This window comes from Rhynchophorus ferrugineus, unplaced genomic scaffold (assembly GCF_030347505.1).
Source record: "Rhynchophorus ferrugineus isolate W39M unplaced genomic scaffold, kcgeb_rfMv2 rfM9, whole genome shotgun sequence".
Classification (NCBI taxonomy): domain Eukaryota; kingdom Metazoa; phylum Arthropoda; class Insecta; order Coleoptera; family Curculionidae; genus Rhynchophorus; species Rhynchophorus ferrugineus.
Genome location: NW_027472588.1, coordinates 35,746,521 through 35,762,385, shown reverse-complemented (window position 1 = coordinate 35,762,385; position 15,865 = coordinate 35,746,521). Strand labels below are relative to the sequence as shown.

At 30.3% G+C, this 15,865-nt stretch overlaps 1 protein-coding gene across 2 annotated transcripts in view; it reads right to left on the bottom strand.

Moving 5' to 3' along the window:
- Pdfr (Pigment-dispersing factor receptor) overlaps positions 1–8,218 on the bottom strand; it is a 73,464-nt gene extending 65,246 nt beyond the window's left edge. The window contains exon 1 of one of the 2 annotated variants that reach the window (XM_076413134.1): positions 7,912–8,218. In XM_076413134.1, coding sequence (XP_076269249.1) covers positions 7,912–8,116 — 205 coding nt within the window. In that variant the 5' untranslated portion in view covers positions 8,117–8,218. The remainder of the gene's footprint in view (positions 1–7,911) is intronic. The other variant, XM_076413135.1, reaches the window with a different exon arrangement.
- Between the last annotated feature and the right edge of the window lie 7,647 nt (positions 8,219–15,865).

The window sequence follows — 15,865 nt, the reverse complement described above, 5'->3', positions numbered from 1 at the left end:
AATCCTATGATTTAACGTTTTTATAGCAATAGTAATTTTATATTAACAGTTGCTTGTTTGCTTAGAGGAAAGAAAATTAATCTCCTGCTTCTGCTGATAACTGCTCAAAAGCAAAAGCTAGCTTGTTCAGACAATTATATCTGAAATTACATTCCATATTACTCTAATTTATGTATTAGCATTTGTACTCATATTGTCTGATAGTATTTCTACTTCGTTTACTTTTAACTCTGTACTTGTTTTAAAATAAATTTGGTATTCAAATTGAACTACTATAAAAGTTCATCATATAGCTCATATAAATCAATCTACTTTGGATTAAATAAAGTCATGTCACTATATATAATCAAAATTTGTTTTTGTGATAATCATTTAAATTGAAAATATCTCCACTCATTTTTCGTATTATTGTTCTGATATTCTATATCCAAATATCTGATGACTGTTTCACTATAGAATAGTAGTACACATATGGCATACTTAAAAATAAAATATAAAAAGTATTTGTGGCATGTTATGGAATACATTAAGGATGCTGAAAAAATATCCATATATTAATATTTTTTTAAACAAATATCGTTATTTTATAAAGTTAAAGATTACAAAAAAAACATTAAATACGTAATTATTTTTAGCAAACCTATGAAATTGGTACTTCATTTTAGAGGGTTAAAATGAAGTAATTAATTAAAAGGTTTTGTTATAAATATTGATATATATTGCAAAAAAATATCAATATTTGTTTTTTATCTGATATATCGATATTTTTCTCGGTTGCCAACAGCCCTAAAATACACCCACCACACCAATATTAACTTTTATATAGTGTAAACTCTTCATGCTTTAATCAAGTCAACCTTTGCGCCAACAAAGTACTTTTTATTTTAGACAAAGAAGCACAGCACAGCTCATTTGCTGTGTGAAGCATTTGAAGAACAAGCTTCATCAAAAAAACATATTAGTACTGGCACATTGAGTTGTATTTTTAATTGGACCATAATTCATACTGAGATGAAGAGAAACAGTTTTTTCAAGACTTTCTTATGTTTTTTTGGCAGGCTCATGGCCTAATACAGTTTAGTTTGGTTTGGTTAAGTGTTTCTCAAAGAAAGACTCCAAAAATTAGGTCAATGTTTAAACCGACACAGAATCCAGGTGCTGTCTGAAACCTATGAGAAGCAGAACTCTAACAATTAACAATATGTTCAATAAAAAGTGTGTCAATTTATCTGAATATATCTTACATACATTTTAGGTTTCTAAAATCACTCCAGATTAAAGAAAAATATGTAATTTTTCGATTCTTTCTCCATTCAAATGCAGGCTTGTTGATTATTGAAATAAGTATATTAAATATTAGATACATAAACTAAAATTACTCAAGGAATATTCTAAAAATACTACCTAAAACCTTCCAACATTCCTCATAATCCATATGCATTCCACATTTAAATACGAGGTATCAATATGAATTAATTATATCAATTGTGATATCACAGATAGTGAATAATATTATAAATAAAAGTTTACTACTGAGTATAATACAATAAAATCAATTTTTGATAACCTCCCAAAAAATTATTGTGCCAAATATATTAACTGCTTGTATGAAATTTTATCACATTTATTTATTGGTGAAAATACGTAAGTTCAATTTAAACAACTATTGAACGAGCTGACTCCTCTGCTAAATTCAATAGTTTCGACATTTTCGAACATAAATTAACAGAACAATTTAACAAATCATTTTAATCAAATGTCGTTCGTGAAACTTCGAAGAAATGTGCTGCTGAAGCCCATCGAACACTCTTAGAAACTTAGCACCTTTGAAACATATCCCAATTATCGGTTTTGGTTTCACCGATTCAAAAGCGAAGATTTTTATGTCAATTATGAAGAATGTTCGAAGACAATGATTGGCAGGATTTATTGGACGAAATCACTGCTTAAACTCGCAAAAGCTCTCAGGGAGCCTAATAGATGAAAAAGCCAAATGAAACTTATCTGTTATTGTAGAAGTCTACCGAAAAAAGATAGTAACAGTGAGTAACAGACGCAAGGTAATCCTGCTACATGACAACGCTCCGTCACACATTAAAAACTTTTAAAGGATACGCAGCTACAGCTAGTACAGCTCGAATCGAAAGTTCAGCCATGCATAGCATACTCGCCAGACATAGCGCCTTCTGATTACTACTTATTCAGATGATTGTAGCATGACTTATCTAGCGCACGTTTCGGAAATGTTGAAGAACTGAGAAAATTGATCGATGACTGTATAGCTGTCAAACCAACATCCTTATTTCAACACGGCATCACCAGGTTTCCAAAATAATGGAAAATCTTTTGACTAATAAATATAGCACCAATTTTTCTCTACAAATGCCTTATATTGTAGTTTGGAGTAGTTTCATATACGATAATTGTTTCATTATTGGCCAAATTACCATTTCATCATCGACCGTGTTCTGGAGAAATGCTTCAGAGCTACATAATTTCCAAGAGTCAGATAATCAGTTTATGTACTCCTCACGCCCCTTTGATTCACTGTGTTCACACAGTATGACAAACAAATATATTATAGTGTTTTTTGAAACATCTTGTAGAATGGCTTCGAATCAAGTGAAATTAAAAACTAGAAAGTTCCTGATGACGACTTCCGGCAAGCAGGCGTTGAGCAACGTATCTTTCGAGTATACTTAATCAGTTTTATGTTCAAAATGATATTACGTACGTAGAGAAAAATTTGAATGAAACCAATATCGAATGGTATCAAAACATAGGACTGGAAGCTAATGTTAATTTTACAGTTTGTTTTAACTTCTCGTCGTAGATTGTTCCATTCCTTTCACGCCTCAAATAAATTCACATTTTCTTACCGTCAAGCAACATAAACCATCGAAAAAATATGGTGGGTGTTATATAACCATTAGGAGATACTAATGGATACGGTCATTTTGAAAATACATTTCGGTAGTGCAACCGGCTGACTAAATATCAATAAATTTCCCAGATTCAAACGTCGAAAATTCTAGCGCCTTTGATATGATTCAGGTTATTATAAAATATCAAACAATCCCAAAAAACTTATATTCTAGATCGAAATTTAATAAACCCATAAATGTATCAGCAAATAAACCGTCTGATTTTATATGAAAATATCGTTACATTTTTCAACATCAAAAACAGAAGAATCAAGATAAATAATTATAAAAATGATGAAGTTAAACTTTGAATTACATTATTACCCAATATATTAGGAAACCCGTTCAATAAATGTCTATAATTGAAGACAGATGGCGTTGGCAAAGCAAGAAGGGTGGCAAAATTAACTCTGGACAATTATTGACCTACTAACCAACTAACTTCGAATTTGTCTTTAGTTAAGACCATTTAGGTAATATATAAATAAGTTATAACATTAAGAACTTTTATTTTACTATAAAAGACTGTTTTCTTTATGGAAAGAAGTTAAGACTGTTGAATGACGAGCCCGAAACGTTACTGAGGATTTACATCTATTCTAAAATATACAAATATACATCAAGAACTAAGAACTTAAAATAATATCAACATAAAACATAAAATAGACAAGTTCCTCAATTAAAAGATCACTATAAATCTTTACTTACCAATATCTATACAAGATTTCAATTTACCACCATTTGTGAGAAACAAAAAAAGTGTTGAGGAACAATAGTGGCTAAATAAAGCTTGCTCAAATTGAACCAAAAAGAATATATCAACGATTGAGGAAGCTCTTTGGAGATGTTCAAGCTATATGCTATTTTGGTCATTAGTTATTGCAGATTTCATAAAAAGGAATGTTCCATAAAATAAAATAAAAATTTAGTACAAATGTAAGAGTGGTTATAGAAGTAGACAATTAGTTGATTCATAAAAACAAATAAGAAGTTGGTGATCAACGTACACACGAATAATTATGAAGAAATAATTTTTAAAAAATGATGAAAAAGATAAAAGTATTAAAAAAAATTAATTAAAAAATACTGAACATACAAAATTTTTATATATAACTAATGGTCCCTTTTTACAACCATGATATTGATATTTTCTTAAATATCTATATTATTTATAAAATTTTATTTTATATATATATATATATATATATATATATATATATATATATATATATATATTAAAGTCTCCTTTTACCAACTATGGGTTTATCTGGACTGGGCCTAAAGTTTAACCTGGGCTCCGAACCACGGTCCTCAGCATTAAGCCTACCAACTGGCGAGTGACCAACTTTACAAGACATCCCATAAGACAGTCTTATTACCCAGCCTGATTACTGGCGCGACTGGGATCATTTTCCTTGTCTGATTTTACACTCTTGCCTAGAACATTCACGAATTTTAAACAATCACAAACATAAATTTACGACCATGCCCCAGCAGGATTCGAACCCGCGGCTATCGCAACAGTAAGAGGACCATCCCATCGCCTTTACCAGAGCGCCACCAAGCCGGCTGTAAAATTTTATTGATATTTTCCAAGTATTTAAAGCAAACATCCTTCTTTATATTTTACTGTTAATTAATTAATAACTTAAGCCTCTGAAAAAGTTGTTTTGATTTTTATTTTGCATATAAAGTAACTTCATTAAGAAATATATTTCAAATTAATTTTAACATACCAGTAAATAAAAATATCCAAAATAATCAACGAATAACGATGTTTTATTCCGTTGCTATGAACATATATTATTTACTTGAATAGGTTTTGTTTTTTTGAGAGACCTCGATTAAAATCAATAGTTTTGCATGAATCTGAATCAATTTTCGAATTTCCTTTTCCAGTCCAATTCAAACACCTCCATAAATATATATTCTAAACGACTGCGGAATAACTGCTAGAATTTGGATGCAGGTTTAAACTTTTTACTTCCGATATGTTAAAATAAAACTAAATTATGGAGTATTAAATCAGATTCTAAAGCATCTAAAATTGATTCGTTCAAAAGGTTATATTTCTTCAGTGTTACAATAAAGCCACTAATTGCTCACTAATTTACTATTTACTAATTTACTTTGAAGGAAACTTTTTATTCACCGACTGTTTGTAGAAATATATGTTAAGGTTCAAATAAGTGACAGAAGCTTGAAGTGAAGTGAAGAAGTTACTGCATATAAATATTATTACATATTAAATGTTTAGCTTAAAATTGTATTGCTTATTGTTCCAAAACATGCCAGGATACCAAAAGTCTTCTTCAGTAGAACATATCATGTTTTCAGCTTTTTATCTATTAAAATTTAATGATTTAAAATAGCTACTCGTTAATTATATGATGAAGCTATAATTTGATATAATATTTAATGTATTCTAATTCGACTTTATGCGAAGTGGACCCACTATAGGAGAAAAAGAATCTAATATATATAGGAATATAGGAGAAAAATCCTCATAAACAGTAGCTTTTTATGACCTATCATGGTCAAAACTCGAATCAAGCTTTTCGATGAGAGCAATAATAATCGTAAATTATATAAAATATCTATTATCAGATGGCAACTTTATATCCTGAACTATAAAAGGCAATCACCATATGATAACATTTTGATTTTTCTCTTGCTTTCTTAGAATTATTTTGTAAATTTTATACATGCACATGAAGCAACGACACCTTGATAATGAACAACACTATGATTTTGTGTGTGTGTATATAATAATATTATTAAGTAAAATATATGTACTATTTACATACAAATATTATGTTACACCATCAGTTCAATATACAAGCTAAAGACATAACTAAAGCTTATATACTAATTAAAGACACCCTCCAATTTTGTGGTTGTACAAAGATCATTACTAGTTTGGTATATTAGATACGTATCACTCTGATGGTTAAATTACACTGTCATTAATAACTACGGTTCACTATTATTACTATTCATTATTACCATCTATCAATATCATTACTTAAATATTTTTTTTAATAATTGAAAAGTTTCCTATTTTTTAAGTTCTTTGATGTTATATAAAACATATATTATATTCTAAGCTATGATGGCAGGTCTAAAATAATTCAAATTTTGTATCAAAAAAGTTTCAGAGACTTAAAAGTTAATAACAGCATCATGATAAATGGGTTTAATCAAACATCACTTGTCCCGAATATAAGTGTTTCTCTCATAATATTTATGTTTCTGAATAACAAACAAAGTGATTTAGAAAATAAATCAAAATTAAATTGTTTTGTGCTAAAAATAAAAATAAATTTTTCATTATGTTTGTATTTTCAGTAGGGCAATACTTAAAAGGTATATTTAATATTTTAACTTTTTATTTACAATTTAAACATGATATATTGAAAGTTAAATGGTCTGAAAGAAATCGAATTTGAGACAATTTAACATACAACTACCAAAAAATAGTCGGAAAGTACAGTAAGATTGTTTTTTACTTTCTTCAATTATCATAAAGTTTAATAAAAGTTGAAAGGCAATTTGATATACAAAGATTCATTGAATTTATAGACAAGATTTTAAGGCATTACGACCTTATCACAAACATATTCATTTTCATTGTCACATTCAAACAAATGTTAAAAATAATGGAATAAAGAAATAGAAAAAACTTTATAAATTATTTTAATTATTGGACGATATTTGATAAAATACACAAGATATTCGCAATTAATTGTAGTATTGTTGTATAAAAAAACTTTCAGAGACTTAAAAGTTATAATAACAGCATCATGATAAAAGGGTTTAATCAAACATCACTTATCCCGTATATAAGTGTTTCATAATATCTATATTTATGAATAATAAACAAAGTAATTTAGAAAATAAATCAAAAAAAAATTTGGTAGGGCAGTTCTTAGCAAGCATGTTCAATACCTTTTAACTTTTCATTTACAAGTTGAACATAATATATTGCAAATTAAATTATCTAAAAGAAGCGAATTTGAAACGGTTTAATATGCAGTTAGCATAAAATAGTTGGAAAGTACAGTAAGATAGTGTTTTACTTTCTTCAAATATCATAAAGTTCAATTAAAGTTCTAAGACAGTTTGAGATATAAATATTCATTGAATGTATATACAAGATATTTAGGTATTACCACCTTATCACTTGCTATATTTTGATGTTTTATAGAGGAATCAATATTGCACGAGCAATAAACGAAATAATATTTTTCATCTCAAGTGCTTGTGCAAAAACTAAAATGTTATAATTTATCTCAGATTGTGTTTTGTTGTCAATATAAGCAATAAATATATCATGTCACCCATTTATTCATATCCATTGTCACATTCAAAAAATGTAAAAAATAATGAATTTTTAAAGAAATAGTAAAAACTGTATAAAATATTTTAATTATTGGACGATATATAATAAAATTCGCAAAATATTTTCAATTATTTGTACTACTTGATAAGACAAACAGTACATAAAATAAACTTACCGATATATAACTTCTTTGAGATTAAATAAAATATATATCCGTATAAAACAAACACAAAAATAAATTGTTTCTTATGTTTCTATTTTAACTTTTCATTTACAAGTTGAACATAATACATTACAAATAAGTTATCTAAAAGAAGCGAATTTAAAAGAGTTTAATATACAATTACCATAAAATAGTTGGAAAGTACGGTAAGATAGTGTTTTACTTTCTTCAAATATCATAAAGTTCATTTAAAGTTCTAAGACAGTTTGAGATATAAATATACATTGAATGTATATATAAGATATTAAGGTATTATCACCTTGTCACTTGTTATATTTAGATGTTTCATAGAGGAAAAGACATTGCAGGAGCAATAAAGGAAATAATATTTTTCGTATTTGTGCAAAAACTGTAAAATACACAAGATATTTTTAATTAATTATACTATTTGACAAGACAAACAACAGATAAAGTAAACTTACCGATATATGACCTGTTTTCAATTTCTAAACTGAACTTCATAGACGTAAACTTTAAGATTGGCGCGAAAACCTCTGCTGAATGGCACCGGTGTCTTCTCCTGCTGGAGTTACGAAACGTACTGGACCAAAAACACCGCACGCTTCCGTTTTGAACTTTCGCGAGAACTTCCAACTTCGCCGTCAACCCGAAATTCCGATCATGCATGCGCTAAAACGTGCCTTATCAACTGCTAGTTAAATTGATTTATGAGCAACTTGTTAGCTTGAGAATCCTGTAAATAGCGATCGCGTATCATCGGAACTTAAATGCGCGATTAGTTTTGGTTATCTATTAAGAAAGCGCAGCCGATGTCTGATTAGATCTCGCTAATTACGATCTAATCTATAGTCGAAATGATAAAGTTTCCTGTCGTCTTTGTTCTATTTGTAATATTATATATTAGGTATCGGATGTCATCTTAGGTAGCAGGCGTGAAGATAGAGGGAGGTAGCAAGGTTGTGGGAGGAAGTTTCATGTTCAGTAGGAGCATTTGGAAAATTGTTTCAACTGTCCCTTAAAAGCACTTAATTTCTATAACACTATTATTTGTTGTGACGCTACTTTTTTATGCATAATATTTAGAAGGACGAGAACCTTTTAACATTTTTTTATGCTGTTGTGTTTGTAACAGGTCAATTGAAAAGTCCTCGGCCTGACACGTAGGAAAACAAATTATTTTGGCAAAATTAGTTTTTTTATTCAAACATAATTCCCTTCAAGGGTGGTACACTGATTATAGAGACAATCCAACTTTTCGATACCATTTTTGTAGTACGCTTCAGTTTTGGCGATCACTTCTTCATTCGACGAAAATTTCTTTCCAGCGAGCATTCTTTTGAGATCTGAGAACAGGAAATAGTTTCTGGCGGCCAGATACGGTGAATCAGGAAGCAAATCGAAGCCAATGCATGGATTTTTCCCATCGTTTTCACCGACTTATATCACGGTGCATTGTCTTGGTGAAGCAGCACTTTCTTTTTCTTCAAATGCGGCCGTATATCGTCGATTTCGTCCTTCAAACGGTCCAATAACGCTATGTAATAGTCGCTATTGATGGTCATTTCTTTTCCAAGGTAGTCAATGAAAATTATTCTATGCGCATCCCAAAATACAGTCGCCATAACCTTGCCAGCCGACAGTTGCGTTTGCCCATGCTTTGGAGCGGGTTCATCGCGTGTAGTCAACTCGGATGACTCCATCCATTGTCACATAACGACGAAAAAACTCGGGATTATTAGGCTTGCTCATCTTCAAACACTGCTCCGGATCATCAACTCGTTATTTTTGGTCAAAAGTGAGCTCGCGCAGCACCCACTTTGCACAGAGCTTTCTCATATCCAAATATTCGTGAATGAGATGATGTACACGTTCATTCAATTACGTATTTCATTCAATTTCAACTTACGGTCATTCAAAATCATTTTGTGGATTGTTTAATGTTTTTTAATGTCGTCGGTAACAACCTCTTTTTGGCGTCCACTGCATTCCCCATCTTCGGTGCTTATTTCACCAAGTCTAAACTTGCATACCGATTCCTGATGGTTGATTTTTCTGGGGCAGTGTCCGGAAACTCGACATCAAGCCCAGTTTTTGCTTCAACTGTATAATTTCGCTTTAAAAAAATATTTTAACAACAGGCGATATTTCTTTTTATCCATGTTTTTCACAATAACAAAAGTTGCTTCACTCAAAATGCTATATAATTCACAAACTAATGATCCAAGAGCTACCAAATTTATACACTCATCTTTTGAGAGTTAGGGCTAACTAGAAAACATATGGATTTAATTCTAGTAGCGCCATCTATGTGTCAGGCTAGGGACTTTTTAATTGACGTGTTATATGTGTGTTGGCTAAGCTGGGCTGGAAAGTCGCAGGCTTAACTTATGGATGCACATTAGTTTTATTGCATGCACCGCTTTTTCAGTTAGTACTAACCTTCAAAAGAAAGCTAGTAAAATCTTATAACCTTTTACACAAAATTTTGTGAATTATTGTGCTAAGAGTAATACTTTTGTTATTTTCAAAAGATTGAATCAAAACAATTTCCTGTTCTAATTTTACACTGCTTCTTGATGGGGAAAATACTGTTCAAGCAAAGCAATAGCTTGAAAATTCTTCTTCGCGGACATCTCATCAGAAGCAACAATAAAACGTTGGTTTGCTGACTTCAAACGCATTCATGAAAAAGCTCTGTTCAAAATGGGTGCCGCGTTTGCTTACTGTTGACAAAAACAAGAACGTGTTGATGATTTTGAGCAGTATTTGGCCATGTTTACATGTAGCAAACCGCACTGGTTACAGACCTAATTAGAGGCAAAAGATAAATCTTTCAACCAAAGTGGTATTGAAATGTTAGAGATGGAGATTACGTTGATGAATAAAGTATTACGTAATTTTAGGAAGGTACAGTAAAATTAGAGGGATTAGATTAGTTGCTAAGTTCTGATATTTTATTATTCCTTCCTCTTGTCTTCCCTTAATTAGTCTTGAATCATAAAAAAGCGATCTCGATAAGACTGATTAAATGACTTCGAGATACTATCAAGAGTATTTTTGTTATTAATTGATAATATTTTTAACATTATGATATTGATCTGAATTATTATCGTCATTCAGGGAAATATCAATAAGCACAACACGTAAACAGTTAAACGTAAACAGAATTTATTAATATAAGATATTAAATTGAAAATGACTCTTAAATAACTTAATAACATGACTTAAATCCAGAACATAATAATGTATGACAACTTTTTTGTTGACACAGTTTTAATAAATAACGCTTCGCCATAGACCATAAAATGAAATCAACTACATTTTTGAAAATCCAAATTAAATTATTGTTATAATGTAACATTTTTTTTGCATTTCTGACTGCAAAAAATATCTTACTGTATGCGCTAAACTGGTATTTTCATTTTCCCTAAAATTTATTTAGAGAAAATTTCGGTTATTTCTACAAAAACAGACAACCGAACAAAGAACCATTGGTAAATTTATTCCTGAATGCTGAATGAAATAATTGAAAACGAACATTTTCTACAAATTTTGAGAAAATACGATTATGAACCATCAATATCAATTTTTCAGTGTTATTGTATTCTTCTTTGTGTAGTTAATTTTATATAGACTCACACAAAACATACTTGGAATTAGAAACTTATTATTAATTTAATTAAAAAATGTATTTATAAGATATAATTTTATTTTTTATGTATGTCGTTCAAATCCTCTTAATTTCTTACCATTCAAGGGTATTCAGCATAAGAATCTAAGATTAAATTGAAGTCATATTTAAAATTCCTTCCATCGCGAGTATTATCGTGATAGACGGTTGCCATGACAGTTTAACAATGACTAATTATAAGACAACGTTAAAACGCTTCGAATTTCACCATCTCGTTTAAACCACATAAGAAATTGCACATAGAAAAACGTTTTTGTTAAAATTCTATATTTTATGGAACTTTCAAGCCAATTCATTGACTACTTGTCGAGTTTTGCGGTATAGATATTATATATTATACAGAAATATAATTAGCAGCATTTCAATAGCCGTCGAATATTTAAGAAGAAAATATGAACCAATTTATAAAAACTTCTTTCTTTTTTTTTTGAATATTCACCATTTATAGATTACTCTTATTTATACTTTATCCCTTTAATAAAATAATTTCTTAATTTCTTATATGTAATTTCAAGATGCCCTAGTACCAGCACTTTTGCTTATTTACGTGTCCGTTGAAGGGTCATGAAGACACTGCGGAAGAACTCCCGACTCCAAACCTCCTCTGACGCCTGTGCCCATCAAATTTACCAATAAATAGAAGTAGTACTTATCTATTAAAAGACATGGTACCCAGATTTTGCTGGTTTAACTAAATATCCGGGAGTCACCTTAGATTCTAGACTTCGATGGAAATTTAATATAAAAAAATCAAAGTTACCTACATATAATAAAGTGCTTCTATATTAGTAAATCTTAAACCCCTTTTGGACTTTTAGTATTCAACTATGGGGTTGTGGCAGCAAGAGCAACATCCAAGTGATCCAAAGTTTCCAGAATAAAGCACTAAGAGACATCGTTGATGCACCTTGGTACTGCCTAAACAAAAATATCCATCGGGACCTTTAAATGGATACTGTTGACCAAACCATCGCCAAATTTTCCAGCAACCACAGAGAAAGGTTACTCAAACCCGTGAATCTCGAAGTTATCCAGCTCATGAACTACCAAGAAAACCCAAGATAATTAGTGAAATATTGTTAGTGTAAAGCGGAGTATTATGTGAGTTACGATCCATATCCATGTTATTGTTGAGTTACTAGAACAAAATGCGAACTAGTAAACAAAGAAAATATTACAGGTCCTTTAATCCCATTATAATCTAATCTTTTATAGAGATCAATGATGTTTTTTTTTATAACTTATGTTAGTACGTGATACTTAAACTAGACTCTTTAAGTTAATTTAAAAAACCATGCCCATTAAAAAGTGAATGATCGAAAAAAAGGATGTGGGTATATGCTGAACTGCGTTCATTTCTCTGGTATATGTTTATAGCCTCTGAATAGCTTTAGTCTAGTGATTAAGACTCTACACATTTTCTGATGTTCTTGAGGAAGATGATTAGGATTTTTCAGGTTTCCAGTGTTCAGATTTTTTACCCATTTTGAATTCCTATTCGTTGAGTTCAAACAGTAATTTAAAGAAATAAAAGCTCTCTTTTAAGACACCCTGTATTAAAAAAAAACTGTAAAATTGCCCTGACAAATTGCGAAATATAAGGAAAAAACACACGCGAATAATATAATCTCGCCAGTCATCAAAAAGTTTCCAAAAATGTTATTGTGTTCATTCTATTGAACTCGAGTATATTAAATCAGTGCAAATTTATTTGATTTAGATCTGTTGATTTGAATTTAAATGAATTATTAATCGGTTTCCGTTAATAGCAGATAAATGGAGTGGTTTTTCGAGTGTTTTTGGACTGTTTTAATAAGTTGAAGTAGCTGATTGACATAATAATTACTACTATGTATAATTATTATAATTAAAGTGGATTTTTTAAAAATTTGGTTATCGCTGCCAAAACACATCAGCTGATGTGTAACAAGATTGGCAGTTATAATCTTAGAGCACTGCAAAATAAAACTGTAATTATAACAGAAATGTATATTTTCAAAATATTGCATTTCATTGATGTATTCATCAGTGCTCATCATATAGCAAAAAATGTTAATAAAAAGCAAATTTTCTGCGCTAAATCATGTTGCGGATAATCAAGTGTAATCAGATTTGCAAGTTGAATATTTGGGATTCAGAGCACACTTTCTCATTATTATGTAAATTCTTTTAAAAAATTATGATATTGTGTATTTTTTAACATAAATAATAAAAAACAAATCCCTTTAATAAGGGCTGAGCTGACCAATAAAAAAATTTCTAATAGCTAACTATTTTCAATATATAAAGTCCGCTAAAAGAAAGCTTTTATGTGCTTAGTTTAGTTAATTAGTAGTACAATACTCGAAACTCTAAATTCACTTCGTGTAAAAGTAAGATCCCCAAGATGCCAGTCAGAATACTTTATTTTCTGATGTTGTGGCAAGATAGTGTCAACACTTGCATTCTAGAAGATAAAAGTTATGAATGAAGCTTATGTTTTGAGAGATATTATTTTTAAGACATAAAGTATTACTTTGAGATCTTTAATGGTGAATAAGCATGTACTCGATTAATTAACATATTTCTTTTAATCAATATATTAAATAGCCGGCATGGTTGGCGCAGTGTTAAAGGCGTTAAAGGAGGCATGGTCGTAAATTTATTTTTGTGATTAGGCAAGAGCGCAAAATCCGACAAGGAAAATGTTCCCAGACACACCAATAACAAGGCTGGATAAGATCCGACTCTTCTGGGATGATTTCTAAGCTGGTCACTGGCCAGTCCGTAGGCTTAATGTCGAGAACTGTGGTGGAGCCCACGCTAAACTGTAGGCCCAGTCCAGATAAACCCTCGTTGGTAAAGAGGAGACTTTAAAATATAAAATATATATTAAATATATATTTTCTATTGAGCTATTCATCACTCATGCACTCATGCTAGACACAGACTGGCTTATAAATAAAAATCTCACCACAAGAAATACAAGCATCGTAAAAGTGCATTTTATTTGTTTATATTTTCTCGATATAATTTTCTCAAAACACACACAAAGACATGCACCATTCAAGAAAATCATATCGTCCCGAATATCTACGGAACTTACGATTCCATCTGGTTATTCGATATTTTAGACCTTTCAATTTTGGGTCGTTCATGTTTTTTAAAAAGATTTGAATGATATTGCAAAGTAAACTAGGCGGGGTTCTTTCTAATTGTTGGATTTCTCGCCTTTGCGGATACCCAGCAAGAGAAATAATTCCCATAAAGGGCAACATTATTTATGCTTTTTGTGGACTCTAATTGCTAGATGTAATATCTTAATATGTCCAACGTTAAAACTTAGAAATAAGAATCCACTTGAGAAAACGCGATGCTTAGGATCACTACCTATTCTTATTCAGTTGATTTTACTGCGTTTTGTGTCACCCAACCTGAGTTTCATCAAATGGTGAGTTTGTTCACAGAGCATTCCAGTTTGTTCTTGTTAATTCCCATTTATTATTTATTGAAAATATATATTATTTTCTATTTACTTCCTCACTTACCTCTATCTACATTATTCTCCTTTATTTTAAAATTTATTCGTTAGTATTTTATTCTCATTCTAATCTAAATAAAACAATGAATCAGAAATGTTTTCAAATATAATTTATTTTAACATTATAGTACATCTAAAAACTACAATTAATTATACAGACAATAGTTTATAGCTCTGTTATAACCCCTTATTACTATTGTTTTCAAGAATTTCGCATACGTTTGACAACCGGACGACTTTGACTGGCTGGTTCGCTTACATGTTCGAACTAATCAAACAGCATTGTGTCCCTTTTTAACTACAATAAGATGAGAAGGATAATATTGTCTGATTCTGAAACGAATTTACAAATTTCGGCAGGCAATACATTAAACATCTTGATGACGTGTGTTCCAAAATATTTTGAATAGACTATATGTGTTTTATGTTTGTTTTCTTACAACTTTTACATTTTATTTAAACACTTATCAATTTTATATACATAATTGTGCTCTATGTTTGTTAACTTACACTCGTCTACTGTTATTTATACACTAGTTTGTTTTATATACATTGTATACTATTAAGATTGCTCCAAAGAATCCCAGAGGAATCCCAGTTGTGTAGTTAATCAATAATAAATAAAATCTTTAAAATAATATATTAAATATACATGTTCTTTTGTGTCACGTTAAATTAGCTTCTAAATATTAAGCTAATATTAATATATACATGGGGATACTTTGATAAAAGAAAAAAAATCTCATCCGACACAAGCTGATTTACAAATAAGTAGCAATCGTAATAAACTCACTACGAGAAATGCAAAATAAGGACCGAAACGTTTGAGAGTCCTTCCAACATCCCGAAGTATTCTGCAGAAATGACTCCTGTCAAATATGAAGGGTCCTCATCCGGAAAGATATTGAAATTTTATAGCCGAAACACGCGTGCTTACCGAGGTCAGAAATTCGAGGATCCTCAAGAAATCGCAAGTATCTATTTAATAAGATATCTTTATGTTAATTTTTATTTGTGGAGTGGATGGGGTAGAAAGCAAGTCGGGAAGACGCAGGCCCTGTTAATAATTTTACTTGACATAAATTTTTATATATTAATTTTTGTTACTATTTGAATTATTATATACTTACCCACTATTTTAAAATAACACATGGACAGAATAATCCCGAGCCTAACACATGGATAGCGCTAGTTTTATAACATT